This window comes from Microtus pennsylvanicus, chromosome 19 (genome assembly GCF_037038515.1).
Source record: "Microtus pennsylvanicus isolate mMicPen1 chromosome 19, mMicPen1.hap1, whole genome shotgun sequence".
In the NCBI taxonomy this organism is placed as follows: Eukaryota; Metazoa; Chordata; class Mammalia; order Rodentia; family Cricetidae; genus Microtus; species Microtus pennsylvanicus.
The window spans coordinates 24230063-24251084 of NC_134597.1; the positions used below are offsets into that span (position 1 = coordinate 24230063).

At 47.8% G+C, this 21022-nt stretch overlaps 2 protein-coding genes across 4 annotated transcripts in view; one reads left to right on the forward strand and one right to left on the reverse strand.

Moving 5' to 3' along the window:
* The first annotated feature begins 1132 nt into the window (after positions 1-1132).
* Cpa1 (carboxypeptidase A1) lies at positions 1133-6970 on the forward strand. Its single transcript, XM_075953573.1, has 10 exons — positions 1133-1217; positions 1623-1704; positions 2126-2359; positions 2588-2689; positions 3152-3253; positions 3409-3519; positions 3930-4020; positions 4486-4685; positions 5161-5245; positions 6700-6970. Exons 1-10 carry the CDS (start codon positions 1153-1155, stop codon positions 6885-6887), a joined length of 1260 nt encoding a protein of 419 aa, XP_075809688.1. The 5' UTR covers positions 1133-1152; the 3' UTR covers positions 6888-6970.
* Positions 6971-14043: 7073 nt separating this feature from the next.
* Cep41 (centrosomal protein 41) overlaps positions 14044-21022 on the reverse strand; it is a 40717-nt gene continuing 33738 nt past the window's right edge. For all 3 annotated transcript variants that reach the window (XM_075953576.1, XM_075953575.1, XM_075953577.1), the window contains 5 exons: positions 19208-19359; positions 18769-18836; positions 17878-17992; positions 17083-17298; positions 14044-16443 (listed from right to left, as the gene is read on the reverse strand). In XM_075953576.1, the coding sequence (XP_075809691.1) occupies positions 16295-16443; positions 17083-17298; positions 17878-17992; positions 18769-18836; positions 19208-19359 (700 nt within the window). In that variant the 3' untranslated portion in view covers positions 14044-16294. The remainder of the gene's footprint in view (positions 16444-17082; positions 17299-17877; positions 17993-18768; positions 18837-19207; positions 19360-21022) is intronic.

Below are 21022 nucleotides of genomic sequence, written 5' to 3' on the forward strand. Positions count from 1 at the left end.
CAGCAAGGTGCCCATTATGAGTGCGGGGGTTGAGGCAGGATGCGTTTGCATTTTGTTCGTGTCTGTACGTGGCCTTCACCTGTCTGTCACAAGTCATAAGACACAGGCTGAAAAATAACTTATTTACTACACAAAATATCACCACCTAGAAACTTTACCAACTTAAATCAGGAACAGCTGGCCTCATGGGTATTTCAAAGCTATCAGAAAAACAAAACCAAAAACAAACCAACAAAAACGGGATTATGAACTTATCAAACACAGCAATGAACGACACAACCCCTTCACCTGGGTCATACATAAAGACGACACCAAATACTGGGTGGGGTGTGGTGGTACTCACGGCCATCACCTTATCATCACGGACATGCGTTGTGGTATGGGCAGGAAACAAACTATTTAGTCTCTTTCTGGATTTCCTGTTCAACATGATCTCCGTGCTTGACACGGCCAACCTCCATTTCATCATTTGGACTCTGAAAGCTTAGAGCTAGCTCAGGACCTTGATGCGGCTCAGCGCTTGGCAGCCCTTTGCCTGAACAGCTCTGTAACAGTGTTAGCTACATCAGTATCTTATCTCACCACCTGCATCCGATCCTGCCTTTACTAAGGCCCCTCTGGACCCAGAAGCCCTTTAACTCTTTGGGGGAATCTCCCTAGTATCGTGTGAAATGTAATGTGTGATCACAGAGCTAATATCAGCAACCAGGAAGACTCTGTGTTTGTCAATGGCCGTGAATATCAAGTGAAATCCATAGTTGGTGAATTGAAGCCAATGATGCAACCTGGGCATTTATTGCTATCCAATAAATCCTGTGGAAAAATGCAAATATGTATGTTCTTGGTTTTGATGGAGTGTGCTAACAATAAGGTGCCTGGGGCTCTGGGAAGCCGGACGAGTAGTCCCAGCTGGGAGACTTCAGGCCCAGCTGACCCTCACGGTCAAGGGTGAAAGCCGAGCTTATCACTCCACCTGCCTCGTTCCCTACCATATTATCAGGAAGAGCGAGTGGGCGGCACGGTTTGGACCTCCCACTTCTCCCTCCCCGTGGGACTGGGTCCAGGTGTGAGGGACAGTCTGCAGGGACCTCTGTCAGCATTTAAAAGGCCTCTGACCTCAGGCTGGGCTTCAGTCCGCCCGACCTTCTCAACATGCGGAGGCTATTGATTTTGAGTGTGCTGCTGGAGGCAGTTTTGGGCACTGAGATCTTTGTGGGGTAGGGATGTGGGGAGAAAGGCGGTGTCCTGGAGGGTGATGAAAGGGCTCCCCAAGTCGGTGTCTGGAAGGGGCAGACAGACACACAGCCAGAGAAGACAGACTGACATCTCCCTGAGTCTGAGACCTGATGGGGAGGGCAGGGCTCGGAAGAGCCCAGATTCTTCTAGGCCCTGAAAGAAGTTGAGCCCTGAGAAGGAATTTTTAGGTGGAAGAGGTCTGCTTGGGAAACCAGTCTAAATCGTGATGGGGCCAGCACAGATGTCTAGCAGCTTTCAAAGACAGGGAGAAAAGACGCGAGGAAGTTCAGGTCTCCCATTGCTCAGACCCCCCTTTGTCTCTACAAGCCCAGCCTGGGAAGTGTTGGGGTACCTCCAGTTCTCAGGGCCCCTTCTGCTCTACCCAGGCACCAGGTTCTCCGGATCTCTGCAGCTGATGAAGCCCAGGTGCAGAAAGTGAAGGAGCTGGAGAGCTTGGAGCATTTGCAGGTTAGAGATACAGCGCGGGGCTCCCTGGGGATCCACAGGAGCATCTCGGGTCTCCACTGCTTCCCATGTCCGTCTAGCCTCCCAGTAAAGAGCCATGAGATGGGTCTGTTGAGAAATGACTTCAGAGCCCAGATCCAGATCTTGGTGCCCTTGAGAATCTGATGACATTCCAAGACCCCTTTCCCACTTCCTCTGTCTGCCTTGTTCCCTCAAAGCCTCTCCGTTCTGACCATTTCCTGACCACACTGGACTTTGTCCACTTCCCAAGCTTCCCCATTCTTTTTCTGCTCCCAATGCCCATGCGTCACCCCCAGCTACGTGGAGCTCCTAGTGTCAACGTTCCTTCTCCAGCTCTCCCACTCCAAGGACCTGGTTGGTGCCTCTAGCCCACTCTAACAGTACTGGCTCCTGTCCTTCCTAGTTGGACTTCTGGCGGGACCCTGTCCGGCCTGGACTCCCCATCGATGTCCGAGTGCCCTTCCCCAGCGTCCAGTCTGTCAAAGTCTTCTTGGAGTCTCATGATATTAGCTATGAAATCATGATTGAAGATGTTCAGTCACTGCTGGATGAGGAACAGAAGCAGATGTCTGCCTTCCGGGCCAGGGCCCTGACTACCGATACCTTCAACTACGCCACCTATCACACACTGGATGAGGTGAAGAGCGCCTGGACAATTCTATCCATAGCTCCATACTTTCCTTCATGGTTGGCAGAACGCAGGCCAGGGTCAAGGCTGGTCTGCTGTGGGTAACCCTTAGTGTTTCTGTGTGGCCACTGTGGTCAGTTGTGACAACATAGCATGACGGGGCTGCTGAGGGAGGCGTCTGGATTTCCAGAAGCCATTAAGTCCCTCCGTCTCTCCTTTTCTTCTTTCCCATCTCAGATCTATGAATTCATAGACCAGCTGGTGGCAGAGAACCAACATCTTGTAAGCAAGATCCAGATTGGCAACACTTATGAAGGCCGCCCCATTTATGTCCTGAAGGTAAGAGAAGCCCCCGTGTAGACAAGGGCACACATGTAAAAACGCCCCCCACCCCGTGAACCTCCATATAAGGGTGTAGATCAAGTCTCCTAGACGTGTAATGGAATGAGCATCCATGCTGGCCTAGGTGGTCATGCACATAGACAAAGTTTGAGGTCACCCAAGTGTTACCAACCAAGTGTTGGCATATGAGAAGCATTGTGGCGTCTGAGCTGATAAAGTGTTTCCCTGGTGACCTTCCACAGTGGACTGTCGGAGCATCGGGGTAGGGTCAGGGCTTGGAAGTCAGGAACCCAAGCTCTGTAGGGTTGTTGTCTGGCCCCGGACCCCATAAATCCATAATGGATGGTCCCCAAGACAGCCTCCCTCGACGTTAGGTATACAGAGAGCTGGTGGCTTCGGGGCCAGGCGGGTTCCTTTGCAGGGGATGAACTGAGGCCCATTTCCCTGCCTCCTCTTCAGTTCAGCACTGGAGGAACCAATCGCCCAGCCGCCTGGATTGACACCGGCATCCACTCCCGGGAATGGGTCACCCAGGCTAGTGGGGTCTGGTTCGCCAAAAAGGTAAGTCTGGGGGGATGAGGCTCTTGCCTGCTGGGGAACTGATGTTCACAGACCATAGGAGACTGCACCTCAGAAGCAATGACCACAAAGGGAGGCCAGGGAATGTGTCCATTGTACCAACATGGCCGACCTCTACCTTCTCCTCCTCCCACCAGATCACCACAGACTATGAAAAGGACCCAATCCTCAAGGCCATTCTTGAAAAAATGGACATCTTCCTGGAGATTGTCACCAACCCTGATGGTTTTGTATATACCCACAAAACGGTACAGACTACCTTTTGTTCCCTAGGACAGTAGGATGTACCTTTGAGGCCATGAGTAGACACCCCCCCCCCAGTGGAGGAAGGACAATCAGGCTTGCCCTCATGGAACTGGAACTGTCAGTCTAGGGCACGACTGTCATCTTAGATTGATGATTCTTTGTTGTTGGGACTATCTGTGTGTGGCAGGTACTGAATAGCCTCTTCACTTACCAATAGATTCCACTACAACTCTCCACAACACAGAACACCTCTCAACACTGTAAAATGTATGGGGAAGCCAATGCTGTCCTCGGTTGAAACCCTTGCCCCAGCCCTGATCTCGATTTCCACAGCAGCTTTTATTCTGTGGCAGATGTCACAGCTAGCGTCGTAGCAGTGCTGACCCCTGGCTCATCCTCTTTCCTTCCTCAGAACCGCATGTGGCGCAAGACTCGATCACGCATACAGGGCTCTCTCTGCGTTGGGGCGGACCCCAACAGGAACTGGGATGCTGGCTTTGGGTGTAAGACTTCTGTGGGGCAGGGGATGGGACGGACATGGCTTCTTGCTCTTCTTTTTCTGGTTGGTTCCCTACCTCTTCCTTGACCCAGCAGTGAAGAAGCATGTGGGCTCTTAGCTCTGCTGAGGGTTCTGCTGAGGTGGCACTCAGGGACTTGGGCCCTTGTTTGTAGGAAGAAAGTTCCTTCTAGATGGAATTTGGGTCTGAGAACTTCTCTTGGAGAAAAGAACTTAGTATCAACTCGATCTCCTTGGCCATGCCCCTGTATAAACTGGTTTCTGCTTTACCCAAACCTGGGTAGTAAAGGAGGTGGGGCCCCAGATGACGTGAAGGCTGGTTGTTCCTCAAGCCAGGGGGGGCCTCCCTGCACCCCACTTGAACATAACTCGATGAAATGTACCGGAAGCCATGGACGTAGCAGAAGCCTTGTCACTTGGTTCTGAAGCTGTGTCCTCTGCCTTCCCACAGTGTCCGGAGCTAGTAGCAACCCCTGCTCAGACACTTACCATGGCAAGTCTGCCAACTCTGAAGTAGAGGTCAAGTCCATCGTGGACTTTGTGAAAACACATGGAAACATCAAGGCCTTCATCTCCATCCACAGCTACTCCCAGCTCCTTCTCTATCCTTATGGCTACAAATCGGACGCAGTACCTGACAAGGAGGAGCTGGTGGGTGATAACCCCGATTGCCTTTTGTCCGGGCTCCTTCTTTGCCCCCACTTTTAGGAACCTGGGTTTCACCCCTCAGAGTGATGAAGGGATAAGGGCCTACCAATGTACCCAGTGTCCCCCTTTCCCCAGTCTCCTGATGATTTGGGACGTCTGGCAGGATGATTTGTGTTGACGGGCAAGGTAGATCTGCTCCATTTTCTGGGAAACAGAAGCACGGTGTGGTTGCCACTTCTGTCACATGACAGAGCAAGAGGCAAGGCTAGACCCTGAATCTGTGGACTCCACCTGGAGCTGTGGTGTGACTGGAGTGGAGACAGAGGGAACACGCTGCTGTCATATTCTAGGGCTGACCTGAAGGGCAGGCTCCATGTCCTCTGTCAGGGGCCTGATTATGCTGGTGCCATTCCTGGGTTACCCTGGCAGTACTTGGGCTGGCCCGGCCCTGACTGGCACTGCGGGATCTTTTTTCCAGGATAATCTAGCTAAGTCTGCCGTGACGGCCTTGACATCTCTGTATGGGACCAAGTACAAGTACGGCAGCATCATTGATACAATCTGTAAGTCGCTGGTGGCCCAGGAACCAGCAGGAGCTGGCTCCTCTTGCCTAGGGTGCTCAGATCTGGGAGTTGCTGGCTGAATCCTTCCGGAGGGTGGGCAGTGCTGTCTCTTGCTATGAACCCCATCTTTCCTGACACTGTAAGTAGGCTCCTCTGAGCACATTGTCCTCTTATCTCGAGGTTACATCTGGATCCCTGCACGGATGAGGTGGAACTCTGATGGGATTTATAGGCCACCATAAAATTCTGTTTAAGAAACGCCTTTCCACCCCTTCCTTCCACGATACCCAAGGTGCCCCTGGGAGGGTCGTTGCTCCTCGCACTGGGAATACAGTCTGTGTGTTTACTCGGCACCTGCTCTGCCCCAGGCCTTGTCTGCGTGTTTGGAGTACGACTGCGAATAAGGGGAGCAAACACGTTCTAGGCAGGGAGACTGGCCCTGTGCTTAGAAGCCACAGTGGATTTAGTGAGAGAAGCAGGAAGACGGTGTGAGCAGCCCTGGGGCATCAGGAGTACTAGGGTGGAGGCCGAATACCAGGGTAAGAGGCAGACTTGTAGACAGAGAGGAATTTGGGCTGGTGGTGAAGGAAATGAAGAGAAGAAGCCAGGACAGGCCATCTGTCTAGGTAATAGGCCTTCAGGCAGAAGAACTTTCTAGAGTAAAGGCTGTGCTGTGTGATGTGGTGTGGGGTGTTTGGGGAATTTTGTGCATCAAAATTTTTGCCTGGCAAGCAAAGCTGGACCTGGGTGCCAAGGTTGAGAGAGCTGTGCACCAGCTCCACCCGCTGTGCATGCGCTCTTGCCAGGGGGCCCAGGTCTTAGGTGGGGAGTGGGCTGCAATCTTACCCAAAGCAGAACTTGTTTGGGATCTCAGGCTTTCTTTGGAGATGGTTTCTAATCTGCATCCAACGATTTTGCTGCATTTAGTGTTCTGCGGTGAAATTCTGATTTGCAGCCTGCCTCCCTTTCCCACAGCCCAGTTCAACAAAAGCAGTTTTGTCAGCCGGTGTATACTGGAAAGTTGGGAGATTCTCCCTACAGAAGACAGACAGATAGGAGGCTTTGCCTTGCCGAAGACTCTTTGCACTTTTCTCTTCAGGCCAGAGTCCCTGGAGATCAATTCCTGGTCACCCACGCATGGGGCTCTGGCATATTTAGAGGTGTCACTGAGGTGACTGTTGGGTGAAGACAGTTTTCAGATAGGTTTTTGCGATTACAGACTTTTGGCAGCCCCCAGTGAACAGGACAACTACTGCCGGATGTCGGTCTCTTGAGTTTAGACCCAGCAGGGGTTTCCTGGAAGCCTCACTATGTGTCAGTTACAGCCCCCAGAAGACACAGACTCTATTTGGCATCACAAAAGGCCTGGACTTTGGGTGCTAACCCAGTCCACGTAGATACCTGTAAGGCTGATCAACCCTTACACTCACCTCTTGTCTTTGTTCCTGTCCCAGATCAAGCCAGTGGGAACACTATTGACTGGACCTACAGCCAGGGCATCAAGTATTCTTTCACCTTTGAGCTGCGGGACACTGGGCTCAGAGGCTTCTTGCTGCCTGCCTCCCAGATCATCCCTACAGCTGAGGAGACGTGGCTGGCCCTTCTGACCATCATAGACCACGCCTCAAAAGACTCCAACTAAAGCAGCCCTTTACCCCCAGCCTCTCCTCTCTCTCTAGCCCCACCTGGGCAACCCAATAAAGTTGGATTGTACAAGAAAAAGAACCTTGCAATGTGGGATGCACACGGAGGGCTCGCTCTTTTAGCTGAGACAAAAGTGATTTAGTTCCTGCCGGTCTCGAGGGGAATGTTGTGGGTGGATGAACTGGATGACCCCTAAATTCGCCTGCATTCCAGGGTCCCATGAAGTTCAAGAGCAGTGGGGTGGTCTGTTCCTAGCATAGTACAGGCAACAACCCCAGCTTGCTAACCGAATGCCTGGCACCCCGTGGTGAAGAGGAATTTAGCATGTGCAACAGTCTAGCTGATGGTAGCCATTCATCTTCAAAAGCAGTAGCCCAGAGTATGGAATAGAATAGCCCTGGTGGCCACAGCTGTCCAAAGGTGATGTTGCAGATGAGTCAAAGAGATTACTAGAAGCAAACTGTAGACCTCCCACTACAGAATTACGTTGGAAGAAAACATTGAGGAGAAATGAAATAATTTACTGACGATAAAGATTGAATGCCCAGCCAAGGACACTTATCAGCTGCCGTGTACCAGGGACACTGCCTGAAAGAATGAAAGGCAGCTGATAGTTTGTTTGCCAAATCCTCCATGAGGTCCCCAGCGTGCCACCTCTGCTGCCTCTTGTTTCTGTCCCCCACCTGCCCATTTTCCTGTCCTACCCCTCTCCAAAAAGCTGACCTCCCTCGGCATGGAGACCCTCAGGCCTGCAGCGGCACATTTACTAGCTAGCGTCACAATACAGGGACTTACCCACCTTCTGTAAAGCAAGACTTGACCTTGGTTTCCTCTGTGTACCTTAGTGTGAATGTGAGCTGGGGACACTGATACCCAAGGATGCAGGTAGACAGGCTGGGGCGAGACTGGAGTCTTGTCCCTCTTCCTGTCACTTAGATTCCAAGATGCTTCTAGCACCAGAGTCAAGTCTTGCCTTTTCCACAGAAAACGGCTTGAAGGTCAAAAAGCCTTTTATCTTAGAGTTCTATTTCAATACTGTTTTTTTTCCTACCAAATATTCTAAAAATTAGAACGAAGCTGATTACACATAAATGTCTGTGTACTAAGAGACTGGGAGACAAGGTGACAAGGTCATCCCAGCCAGGCACAGTGGCACAGTCCTGCAGTTCCAGCACAAGGGAGGCAGAGGCTGGGGGATTTGAGTTTGGACCCAGCCTCAGGCTACTTAGAAAGACCCTGTCTCAAACAACAACAAAAAGGTAGTTTAGACTGAAGATTTGGTAAGACTCCTTTATCTTTTGAAAAGTATTTCCCTGTCAGCCATGTGACAAGACTGTAGAAGAGCCAAGGCTGTACTGTAACGGAGAGTTTGGTCACCAGCTTAATAAAGACTAGTTAAAAATAATAATAGGTTAGGATGATGACTTATTTTACAAATAACTCCTTAATTTAAAATAAACCGTGCCCTCCCTGCTAGTAAGGGGCTTTCTATCTCCAACATCCACAGAGTTTAGAATACAGGTACCTAGTAATTGTTCAGAGAGCTCTTACTTTTATTGAGAGAGGGAGGGAGAGAAAAAGAGAGAGGGAGGGAGAAGGAGGAGAAGGAGGAGGAGGAGGAGAAGGAGGAGGGACAGACAGATAAATATTGACTCTCTGTGTAGCCCTGGCTGTCCTAGAACTTGCTTTGCATACCAGGGTGGCCTCGAACTCACAGAGATGTGCCTGTCTCTGCTTCCTGAGTGCTTGGACTAAAGGCATGCACCACCATCGCCCGGCAAGCTATGGCACGTATTAACACTTAAATATATTCAGATGTGAGAAGAGCTTTATGCTATTCACTAAGTTACAAATCCATAGGTACAAATTATATAAACTTATAAAACTATAACAATTTTAGGAACTAGTACAGCTTAAATGAAGATAAGTGTTAATAACCTCGAGGGCATAAAAGTAAACAAAAAAGACTGAAGGAAAAGAACTAACATTTCAAAAGACAAGCAGCCATCTCCTCAAAGAAGAGATAAAAAAAAGCCAATAAAACATGAAAGATACTGATCCTCAGTGAATTCTTGTATATTAAGGAAAACATGTTTCTTTCATCAGATAGCTGGACAAGAAAAGACTGGCCACGCAGTGCTATCAAGGGCATGAGGAAATAAACACAGCCCTGTGCTGTTGGGGGGAAGAGAACTGTCTGTGCATTTGGCAATTTGACTCTTAGGATTAAATATAGTACCTCTTTGACGGGGCAAATCCATTTGAAGGAATTTATGAAAATATTTGGACTGTATTGCAAGACTGGAACAGCACAGGAGCCAAGTGCGTCAAAAGGAGCCTTCATAAAGATCGGTGTTGGTACTGGTGTGCCACAACCACATGGCAGGGTGTCATGAGACCACACAGGTCTGTGTTCACCTGGAGACACTGTTCACCGCGCCCTAAGGGGAAGAGGTTGGCTACAAGGTGGAAATGTTTAAAACTGGATCGTGTTGACGGTTGAACAGTTCTGTAAATTTACTTAAATGGTTACATTCTTCAAAGAGCTGAGTTGCAGGGTATATGATTTATATACCAAAAGTTGTTTCTGTACAAAGTTAGCTACAAAATAGTACGTTAGAAATATCATTTTGTCTAACACACACACACACACACACACACACACACACACACCAAGGACACACCCCCAGTAACAACTGTGGTGCCCTGGGTAGAGGTGGTGGTTCTTCTCTATACTTTCCAGTTTCCTGCAATGGGCTTTTACAGTCAGGGGTGGTGAGGGCTAGCTGAAGCACATCAGGTGAGAAACCTCTGTGTGAAGTTACTTAAGCCAACTTACCAACATCAAACATGGGAATGGCCACCTTAGTCTTTGCTCAGTTCTTTTTAGATAATTTGTCTAAACTCCGACCCTCTGGGCCAGCAGTGTCACATTTCACTAACTTTCCCTGGTTTAGATTTAGATTTATATTCTGGATACCTGTGTTACAAACAAGGCTGGGACTATACAGGTTCCCAGTTGGGACATATTTTAAGTCCTCCGCTGTAGCTCTGGCGGAGACTCCCAAGAGCCCTTTCTGCTCACATTCAGTTCCCATTGCAATCTTGGGATTGTATTATGTTAATGTCAAGTCTCCAGGGCCCCTCTTAGGGCTTTATTTCAAGTGACCTCATTTCATGTCTTGCTTAGGCCATTACAGGTGGTTCTCAGTGAAGCCCAGGGGCCATTGCTTCTTCACGAGAACTCTTCAGGTAGTCTCTTGAATTAACACTTAGATAGGGGTATTTAGTTTTCTGGCTTTGGCCTGAAGCTAAAGTGTTATTGACTACAGTCCAGAAATGACTTCACCTATCCCTCCCCAGTGCAGTTATTCATCACCTGGCAACCGTTCTGCAGGGGCAAGAGGGACTGGGTGGATTGAAAGGTACTCAGGGGCTCCCGCTTGGAGGGCTGGGGAAACATCATTTTGTGAACATGCTAAGCCCCAGATGTTGCCTGGAGGAACTTGAGATGAACAGCCACAGTGTTTGCAGTGTCCGGGCCAAGAAGAGCTCTGGGAAAAGCACGGAGCATCATCAAACCTGAGAACCCGTCAAAGAGTAATGAATTCTTCCCCGAAGCTTTCAGGATCCGCATTCATTTGGCAACTCAAACTGTGAGCATCATCTAAAAACCCCAGAGATGGAGACAGCCAAGTGTTTATTGCCAAAGTAAAAGGAGAAAATTAAAAGTCCCCTCTTAAGCACAGCCACGGTGCCAGCTGCAGCTTGAGAACACGGTGAAGTCAGGCTTCTGCTGACTCGGGCTGCAGCAAGGAGCTGTGCCTCTGTTTCCCCATGAAACACAGGCCTGGGGCCACTGGCCAGTTCTTGAGACCTGTGTCAGCCTAAACCAGAAATATTATCAAAGAAGGGGAGATCAGACGCCAATCATATCAGCAGGCTTTATTATGGGAACGGTTCAGTCTGTGAGGGGCATAGCCTACGTTCCCCTTCTACAGTTGGTTCAAGTTTTGTAACTCTCGTTCTGTAAGTGAAAGCGCATGACATGTCTGTGAACAAACAAACAAGCAAACAAAACCCCCCCGAAGACGCTGTTATCGGAGACGGGACTCCTGACGCGGGCAGTGGAGATGAGAAACTGCTCCCGGGAGCCGCTATTACAAGAGCTCCGTTGAGTCTTGCACAGGTAGAAGGCACACTGATGAAGGGGAAGGGCAGCCAAAAGCCAAGTAGAAGTTACATTTCCGTGGGTAAACTGAGGAATCACCCAGGAAGAAAGAGCAAGGCTGAGTCTGTTCTGAGAAGCCAAAGCAAGAACCCACAGGTTTTGCTTGGGAGCTGCGACTCTTGGGTCGGGTCCCAGCTTCTCATCCAGTCAGAATTACAGTGTTAGCTGTCCAACCCCGTCTCCTCTTCTGACAGTGGGGGTGCCACCGCACTGAACTGCTGGGAACACAGAACACGCCAAAACATACTGGAGAGACCCTGTGTGCTGTCTAACATAGAACAGCTAGCATTACGTGGGATTTCCCAGTTTTGAAACACAAGGGGAAACAACCCTTAGATGGAGGCAGTGCGGGTTACCTGTAATGAACTGTGAAGGCTACTAAAGGAACAGTGAAAACCGGCAAAACAGCTCACAGGCCGGCTCTCTGGGTACCGTCTGGAGAGGGGAGAAAAGCCGTGGCTGCGAATGCCTGGAGAAGAGGAAGCTGCACAGGAGACGAGAGATAATGAGCTCTCTGGGTCTCCAGAGGAGCAGAGTGGCCACCACGCCCCAACCAGGCACAGTCCTGAGAGTTGATTTACTTAAGGACCACTGTCACAGAGTCGGTGAACCAGACCCTGGGAGAGCTTCTTGTCTAAATTTCAAAGGGAAGTCATGTTGATTTTCTTGTAAGAATGTGGTCCAGCCATCAATGGCCCCTAAGTAAGTGACCTCTGTTTATGATACAATTTACCAGGAGTCAAGACGCTGTACAGGTGAAAGAACTTGGGCTTCTACATCAGCACAAGAATGAGGCTATGAGGGGACCAGTGGAACCTGTGAAGAGGTTTGTGAACTCACATAAACTGTGTGTTGAATCCTGTTCTTTCAGAAATCAGGCTGGGTGGCAAATGGATGGATCTAGAAAACATCACATTGAGTGAGGTAGCCCAGACCCAGAAAGACAAATATCATATCTACTCACTCATAAGTGGCTTTTAGACATAAAGCAAAGAAAAACCAGCCTACAATTCACAACCCCAGAGAACCTAGACAACAATGAGGACCCTAAGAGAGACATACATGGATCTAATCTACATGGGAAGTAGAAAAAGACAAGATCTCCTGAGTAAATTGGGAGTGTGGGGACCATGGGAGAGGGTGGAAAGGGAGGGAGGAGGAAGGGATGGGAGTGGAGGAAAATATATAGCTCAGAAAAAAAAATAAAACAAACAAAAGAATTCAGGCTAGATAAACTTCTACTGGTACATTTTTAAAATGCTATATCTGACTTGGGGTCCAAATTAAGGACACCATAATCATGTCAGTCATTTTTGTTTGTGGTATATGTACGTAAACATGTCCGTGTGGATGTGTTCATGTGTGTGCATGCAGGCTAGAGATCTTCCTTAGCTGTTCTCTCCCTCACTTTATGAGATGGGGTCTCCCACCAAACCTGGACCTCAGTGATTTGGCAAGTCCCTGGGATCCTTCTGTTTCTGCCTCGCCAGCACTGGAATTACAGGTATGGACCACCATGCCTGGCCTTTTATGTAGGTACTAGGGATCTCAGCTCAGATTCTCATGTTTACACGGTGAGCACTTTACCCAGTGAACCATCCCCAGTCCCTGATTTCAATAATTACTACGAGTTTAGGAAAATTCAACCACCCACATTTATTTTGAACACTGGGAAGCACATTGGGCCTTGTTCATTGCTTTTTCCATGAGAAATATCCTTGTTTATAAAAAATAATTGAATTACGTATAAGTACTCAACATGTTCACATAATTTAATTGATGAATTATAATCCACATAGTTCTGGGTTTGTTTTGGAGAGAGAAGTTACAGGACTTGGATATTTGAAAGAATCTTGAAGACCATACAGGCACACTAAAGACATTCAACAGTTTGTCAAATGTTCTTAATGGCTGCTTATCTTCAGGCTCGAACTGGAAGAGGTCGTCATGGATTTACGTCCAGGTGGACTGAAATTAGTTATTCCCTTAAACATGTCAGACAACAGAAAAGACAGATTCTCAGCCAGTAAACAACCTGGCAGGAATGAAAAATCACTGACATACTTCTTCCAGCCCCGGATTCTGACAACTTATACCCCACAAGGGAATCAGAGAAGAGGGGGGTTTTGTTTTGTTCTGTTTGCTTTTGAGTAGCTTAATGTCTTAAGTTCTGTATAATTTAAACAGCACCACAGGAAAAACTCCCTGAGCAACTAACGGACATTATTTATTCTAATTCCTGTTTATATCAAGTCCAATATGACTGCCGGCTCTGGCTTTCCACCACAGAGAGAGAAAGAGAAAAAGAAAATTACTTTTAGGCTATTTACTCATACCACAGATTTCAATAGACCCAGCCTGATGTTACAGCCCAGGATGTTCCCGCTTTTGAATGAACAGTGTAGCTTTTTCCTTCCTCGCTCTCAGGCCACTTCCTGCCTCTTTTCTATCTTCCCTCTTTTGTTTCCTGGCTTCCTTCCTGCCTGGCCTCTTAAATAAGTGTACCCCTTAATGGCCTCTCTTTCTTAAATGCATATCCCCTCTGAGATACTGGGTAGAGGGAAGGCCATCATACATTATCAAGGAGCTTCCTCGCGGAGTGCACAGACCTCCAGACAGGGGAACAAGCCAGCCCCCAACACGACGGCACGAAAGCCATAAGACTGTCGTCCAAGGTAGCAATCTGTCCCTGCCCGAGTTCCAGGAAAAACACAGGCTCCTGACTAGAAAGCTATGCTCTCTTGCTCTAAACTGGAATGATTTCCAGATTCACTGATGCAAAGAGCATACGCCTTGCTGGGAAATGCAGTAAAAAGAGGTACGCTTTCAAATCACTCTAGTCTCCTGGGGCTCCCCCAAATCATTCTGACAGAGAGGAAGAGAGAAGTTGGCAGGTTTCAGCACATTAATAGCAAACGACAAATTAGTAACTACGTTCTTTAATCTTCAACATTCATAATTGCACAAAGTATCAGTGATCATTTAAATAATACATGTCAAATAATCTAATGAAGAAACTGGTAAAGCGGAATGTCAGGAAGCAACAGCGTCGGAGAGTAACACTGAGTGCAGATTCAGATCGCTCTCTGCCAACGGGGCAAAGTGCTGTGGAGAAGCACATGGACCACGCCAGCGAATGCAGCGAGGCTGACTAAGCCAGCTAAGCCAGCTTTGCACGGCCACACACTTCCCAACACTACTGTCCATTGGTGGGAATGCAGGAGGGAACGAGAGGAAACTGCCCTTTACTTTCAAATCAGAATTGGGTCAGGAGGTCTGCCCTCCTGACTAGCCCGTGTTAAAGCGGCAAACCAGAACTTTGTTGCCGAGGAAAATACTTTCCTTAGGAATGTCAAAGATGACTGAAAATCTTGTCCATGCTAGGGGAAAGTCGAATGTGGAAAAAATTGCATTTTTCTATCTATTCTGCAAAGAAAATAAAAAGCCAGTGCATTTTGGCATTAGCAAAGGCTGAACTAAGTTCTCAGGCAATAAATTTATGGGGAAACATGACAGGCTTCTCATTAAAGCTATGTGTATGTTGGCTGAGTTTTGTACAAGATTCTCGAATCTTGTGGAAAATTGGGCACGGCTTGACATCTGAACAATATCCCTGGTTTGTTTGATTTCTAAAGCATTGGAAAACGTTGCACTTTGGAAATCAAGTAGAGAAGAATAAACACATTCTGAAACAGAGCTGGGTTGACTGAGTTATTTTTCCATATGTCTCCACGAGATATTTATTACGTTTATTTCTCTTACAAACACAGCCCTCATGCTAGAAATACTGTGGGCGGGCCTTTTTCTCTTTTCCTTTTTCCTTTTTTTTTTCTTTAGTGGTTAGAAAATAGTACTGTTAAGGCAAATCTTACCAGCAGCAGTAACCACCTAAGCATAGGCAATTTTCAGTTGGCTTTTCAGAAGCTGGTTGCCATGACAAAGAGCACAATTTATTCCTTAGTCCCTTATCACAGCTCCAATCACAGACCATAAAAATTAACAGGGCTCTTCTTCCCCTGACTTCATGCGCCTCATCCTTACCTGAGGTCTTTTGTTCCCGCAATTAAAGAGAATGGATGTCAGTCAGCTAGCAATTCAATTAATGCCAATTCAAAATTCCGGCCAGAACCAGAATCTATAATCACAGCCTCCTAATCACAGCTCAGTCGTGAGAATGAAAAGCAAGCAGGAAATTGCACTAATTACTCAATTAGACTAATACTGTATTTTTAAGCAAGGCCTTGAGGGGTTGTCAGCTCTGACAAAAGACTCCTGCGTCCTCCTCACCTGTGCGTTCCCCTTGTCTGTGAGGAGCTGATGCTCTCACGTGACTGTGATTGCTAGCCATCTAACACAGCTGGACTCAAATTAGACAATGGGAAATTTTAATTGAAATAAGGCTCACAATGGAGGGGACCTCTGTGGTGGCCTTCCAGGGCTCTTAGCACAGCCCTGTAGGATGCTGGGACCTCATATACTCGGGCCTCCTTCTGGTGTGAGGACAACTGAGCTTTCCTGGCCTCAGAAACCATTTAACAAGGGGATCATTTTGACAGAGCCTCTCTGATAAACCAGTAAGATGGAACTTTGCTCACAGACCCCTCAGCCTCAAATTCCCAGCAGAGCCTGCAGCACACACAGAGCCTGCTGGGCACAGAGCCTGCAGCAAGTGACTCAGCCAGCCACCTGGCCCAGTGTGGGGCCTGTGGGCTGCAGGCACCAAAAATCATCTGCACAGCCCGGGGACAGGCGCCAAGGGCAGGCCCACCTGGAGAATCTTTCATGAAATCAACAGAGAATGAAAACGCTGGCCTAGAAGAACACACCAGCAGATGTGACTAAATTATTTACAAAACAACACTGCTTACAGACCAAACAGGCTGGGCCTTAGTTAACAGACAGTATCTTTCTTTTTTCCTATTCAATTTCAAAAGACATGAATATCCTGTAAACAATGGGGAGTGCACTAGAGCCGGTCAAGCCTCTGGTTTTTGTGGTCATCTGTCAAAATCCTTCCTGAGTGAAGGAAGGGGAAGCTGCAGACAGGAAGAGGTGGGCCTGGTCTGGACCAGGTAGTGTGGCTTTTCTCTATAACAGTTCTGAAATGACCAAGTTGGGAGTGCTGGGGGTTCCAAAAGGAGGGGACATTTATTTGACTAAACGGCACAAGGTCTTCATTTCCAGGGTTTGCCTTGCAGGTGACCACTGTTGAGTGTGCGGGGGTTTGAGTGGCTAGCAGGACTCCCGGTAGGCAGGTTCTGGCCACTGCGGCCAGCAGGCACCTTCGAGTCTCTTCCGGCAGAGTTATTCTGGTTCATTCGGCCTGATGGGAGCAAAAAAAGAGGGACAGAGATGCAAGAAGGGTTCCAGGGACAATGGGCCAAGAACACTTTTAAGCTAGTGATGCTTAGTCTATGATCACTTTTATGCTAATGAAGCCTCCACAGAATCTACTGTGGGCCAGTGATGATCTATTTCTCATCCCTGAGATCAACTTGATGTTGGGGAAGGGGGAGGGGTGGAGAGAAGCCACACCGTCTACTTTTTTCCCCTTCACTATCCTCGACAAATCTGGACTGTCTCTCACTCCTTCCTTGGTAAAGATGGGTGAGGGGAATTGTGGAGAGGGAAGAGAAAGCAGCAGGCAAAGGTGGAAGACAGAGCAGGTGTCTTCGGGTAGGCCTTTAAGCAAACCCAGAAGCAGAGAAGGAAGGGCAGACCTTCCAAGAAGGAATCTCGACGCCCATACTATGCCTCAGATACATGTTCTGTGGCTGACTCTCCACATTTGTCCTCAATGCCTAACTTTGCCATCACCGGTGACCCCTACTAGTACCTGTATCACACACAGAACCTCAAGTATTTTAAAAACAGGGATATAATGGTGCTTTTTCTGTGATGAGGGGACAGTCAAAGGTGCACAGGTCAAGCTCCACCAAAAACAAAGGTCAGAATCTCTTACTGTGATTGCCTGTCAGCCCCTGGTCCGCTTCCAGATAACATTCTATCTTTTTTAAGTCTTCTGGGGTAAATCTCCACTTGTTCTCAGCTGGCAGGGGTGGCATTTTGGGGCTGGATCGCTTCCGGGAAGAACCAAGAGGGAGGGCCTGCTGGCAAGAAGCTGGCAGGGAACCAGTGACCAGTCCTTCTGGGAATTTCTGAGCTAAGACTTTCAGACCTAAGATGCAGGAGAGCATAAGAAAAAGCAGGATTAACATAGTGAGGCCCCAGCAACGCTAGAGAGGCCTGTGTGTCTTCCCGCCCTTCATCACCGAGTCCTTCACTGCTGGGTCAACACATAAACTAGAAATGTCAGCTGAGAATTCCATAGGAAATCTTCTGCTCGGGTTTAGCATTCTTACAGAACCCTGCAATAATGCTGTTATCTCAGGAATTAAAACCATGTGCTAGCTAGGCCTGGAGGCCATGCCTGCAATCCTAGCAGTCAGGATGCTGATGCAGGAAGATTAAGAGTTTGAGGCCAGCCTGGTCTATGGAATAAGATCCTGTCTCAAAAACCATCAAAGCTTCAAATCAACAAAACCTACAGTGAAGAAAATGAAACCCCCATCCCCCACCCCCGAAACAATCCCACACAGACGTGCTGACAGAAGCAGAGGACGTTTCACATGACCCCTGGTTCCTTCAGACAGCAGGGCTCTCTCTCTGCCCAAGCTAAGGTCCCTCTCGTCAGTGAGCACTGGAAGGGCTGCTGGGTGCAGGGCGGGATGTGGGAAGAGACTGAAGCTTTGCTCACCCCCAGAGAGCATGAAGAGGTTTTCAAAGCCGCGTTCACACATGGTGGTGGCCGCCTGGCTCGCCAGCCTCTCGTCATCGTCGTACATAATGATGATCTTGCCGTGGGCATTTTTCTGTGAGGTGAGTTAAGGTTTTGGAACTAGCACGACCTAAGCCCTGACAGCACGAGCCGCACTTTACACCTTCTAATTCTTTCACCTTACAGTACTGGAGAGGAGAGATTACAGTTTCCATTTGAGATGTCTATGTCCACACATCCACCGTGATACAATAGAACCACCCGAAAGCCCACAATAAAGGGGCAGTTTAGGAAGTAGATCTGACAAGGAGATATTACATACTGTCAAAAATGGAGCTTACCAACAGCTTCCATTAGCATGGGAAATTACAGATGTGAATGACATCTGGTACAGTTTGACTTCAATTTTGTGAAGACAAATTTCACATACACATATAGAAAATAGAACAAAATATACCAGCATTGTGACAGGAGTTGCTACACAATTATTTGATAATAGGATATTTTCTTTCTTTCTTTTTTAACATTTTCAGTATTTTCGACTTGTATGAAAAAAATTAAAAATTTTAAAAGAAAAACGGAAATATAAACATATTTACTCTTAAGTTCAATGTGGGCAAGCTTTCTAGAGGAGGCAGAGTCTTAGGACACACCCTGAACCTAGTGGTTTCTGGCACAGGGAGGCATAATTGAAAAGAATTTGTCTTAACAGGACACTCAGCAGCGGCTAGGAATCTGAAATCTAAAACATGCTAACCTGGTGAGTGTCAAGGGTCCTTTGCAGTTTTCACACTAAGAACATGGTTCATGATAAGTTTGATTCTTAAAATCCTGATAACATCCAACTCCTTAAAATGCAACAAAGGATACATACTCAAGTATGTCGTTTGAATAGGGGTTCATTGTCCTGGACAGAGTTGCAATTGGGTAACTGTACGCTACAAGAGAAGAACAAGATTAGGAAGCCTAGAGCTCTCTTACAATCTGGCCCCACTTCCCAGCTGACGTACAGTCTAAGAGGTGAATATGTATTTCAAAGTCAGTGAGCCATAAACCAAAATACACCTAAGTACTCCACGAAAGACGTGAAGAGAGAAAGGGCACCATGAACAAAGGAGGAACGGCTTCCCTGCTCAGTGCACTGTGCGCTGGGCCTGTGAGCCCCAGAGAACACGGTCAGCCTCTCTCAGAGGACATGTGGTGCTCACTCCACGGGTTTCCCTGACGGCTGTGCTAGCGTCCCACTTCCTCTGGAACGAGGCTAGGCCCTGCTCCTGGGACTGAGGGGCTCCACGACCCCTCTTCTTACCCCCGACAATGTGGCACTGCTGATAAGAGTCTCTGTCACGCACGTCTAGCAGCAGGAAGGGGCAGTCCGGATAAGGCTTGTCTTTACCACTGGGCTCTTCTTCTTTTACTAGCCCTTTGTCTACATCCAGTTCCCCAACGCCACTGATGACGCTGTAAGTGGAAAACAATAGGTCGTCAGAAACTAGTCAGGGGTCAGAGGTTGAAAAGTCAAATGTGTCTCTTCAGAATGGGGAGATGGGGGTTCCTTGTCTCCTCAACGGGTACCCCCAGGAAAAACCAAATGGGCAGAGTGCCTCAGTTCTTTCCAGAAGGCAGAGGGCTGTGCGGATGCTACTCTACAACACTGGACCCCAAGAAGGGGCTGGCATGGATTCACCATTACCCGCAGAGAATGCTAGAGGCAGAGGGGTAGAAAGTGTAGGGCGCATGCTGCCTTCAGCTGCAAAGGTGACACTAAGAAAGAGGCGACAGTTATTTCTAATAGGATTAGAGTAAGGAGTAAGAAAACAGAATACATGGACAGAGAAAAAGGCTTGCAGGACAACAGAAATGCAAAATATTTTATGTATATTAAGCACAATATAAAGTACCAACATTGTTTTATGTACTTCACATACGGTCTGGGACCATGTGAAGATATTCCAGTCAAACGTGGGCAGAATATAATGGCAGCCCCATAAGATGACTCTGCAGAGTGATGGGCAGCCATTTCAGTTTGTTAAAGTACACTCCTGATGCTCCATCATGGAAAAATCACCTAATGACACATTTCTCGGAACGTCCTATCATTAAGTGATGCGTGGATGTACTTACACATCGGCCTACCCAGTGTGGACACTGAACCCTATTTTCAATAGTTATCTGCACTCACTTCCAATTTATACAGGATGATGATGAGCCTGAAGAGGCTTTTAGAGCTAGTGGCATTCATATAATGAGACAAGGGAAGAGATGGGATTGAAATAAGGGGTTCGTCACTGACAGTGCTGCTTCCACGGTCATTAAACATGAGCTGAGCTGCCACCTTAATGTCAGAAAGAAAACGTGGCAGGACAGCAGAGGACTAGAAAACCAGGGACCACGAACAAAACGGCCAAGGATCTGTAAGGACATGGCAAGGAGCCGCTCAGTCAGAGGTCAGCATGTTACCTAGCTCCTCTGCCAACGCAGGGCTTCACTGTCTGCATTTATATCCAGTAAACACTATGACTCCACAGTGCATACTTCAATGAGGCAAAGGAGAAGAAAACCTATTTGATACAAACCTGCATGCTCTGAGGAAGCCCTGGTGGCCCATATCTCTTCTTTTTCAATCTGTGTGCACGTGCATGTGCACCTGGGTATGTATGTGTGTGTTTGCGTGTGTGCACACCTCATGTTTGCAGGCACTCTCAGAGGTCAGAATTTGGTTTTGAGCTGCAATATGGAGACTGGGAACTGAACCCAGGTCTTCTTCAAGAGCAACAAGTGCTCTTAACTGCTGAGCCATCTTTCCAGCCCCACCTATATCTTCTTTCTGTATCTATAAAAATGAATGCATTTTTATATAGCCCTTTCACAAACACAGCTATGAAAATGACAACAACCAACGATGGCACTTCTTTTGCTAGAAATTTCCCTGGCAGAAGTGTTTTGTGAGGAGATGGGATGGATACATGCTGAAAACCAGCACCAGTCTCACAATCCACGGCTAATATTTGTGAGAAGTAATGCATGGAGTAAGGTCCTTGTAAACAAAAACCATGAGCCAGGGCAGTTTCAGAATAAACTCCAGTGGCTATTGCCATTCTCTATGCTTGTTCCATGCCGGGGC

Coding starts and splice junctions, on each gene's coding strand:
- Cpa1 (XM_075953573.1), top strand. CDS start 1,153: ATGCGGAGGCTATTGATTTTGAGTGTGCTGCTGGAGGCAGTTTTGGGC. Junction 2,690..3,151: donor GCCCCATTTATGTCCTGAAG/GTAAGAGAAGCC, acceptor CCTCCTCTTCAG/TTCAGCACTGGAGGAACCAA. Junction 3,520..3,929: donor TTGTATATACCCACAAAACG/GTACAGACTACC, acceptor TTCCTTCCTCAG/AACCGCATGTGGCGCAAGAC.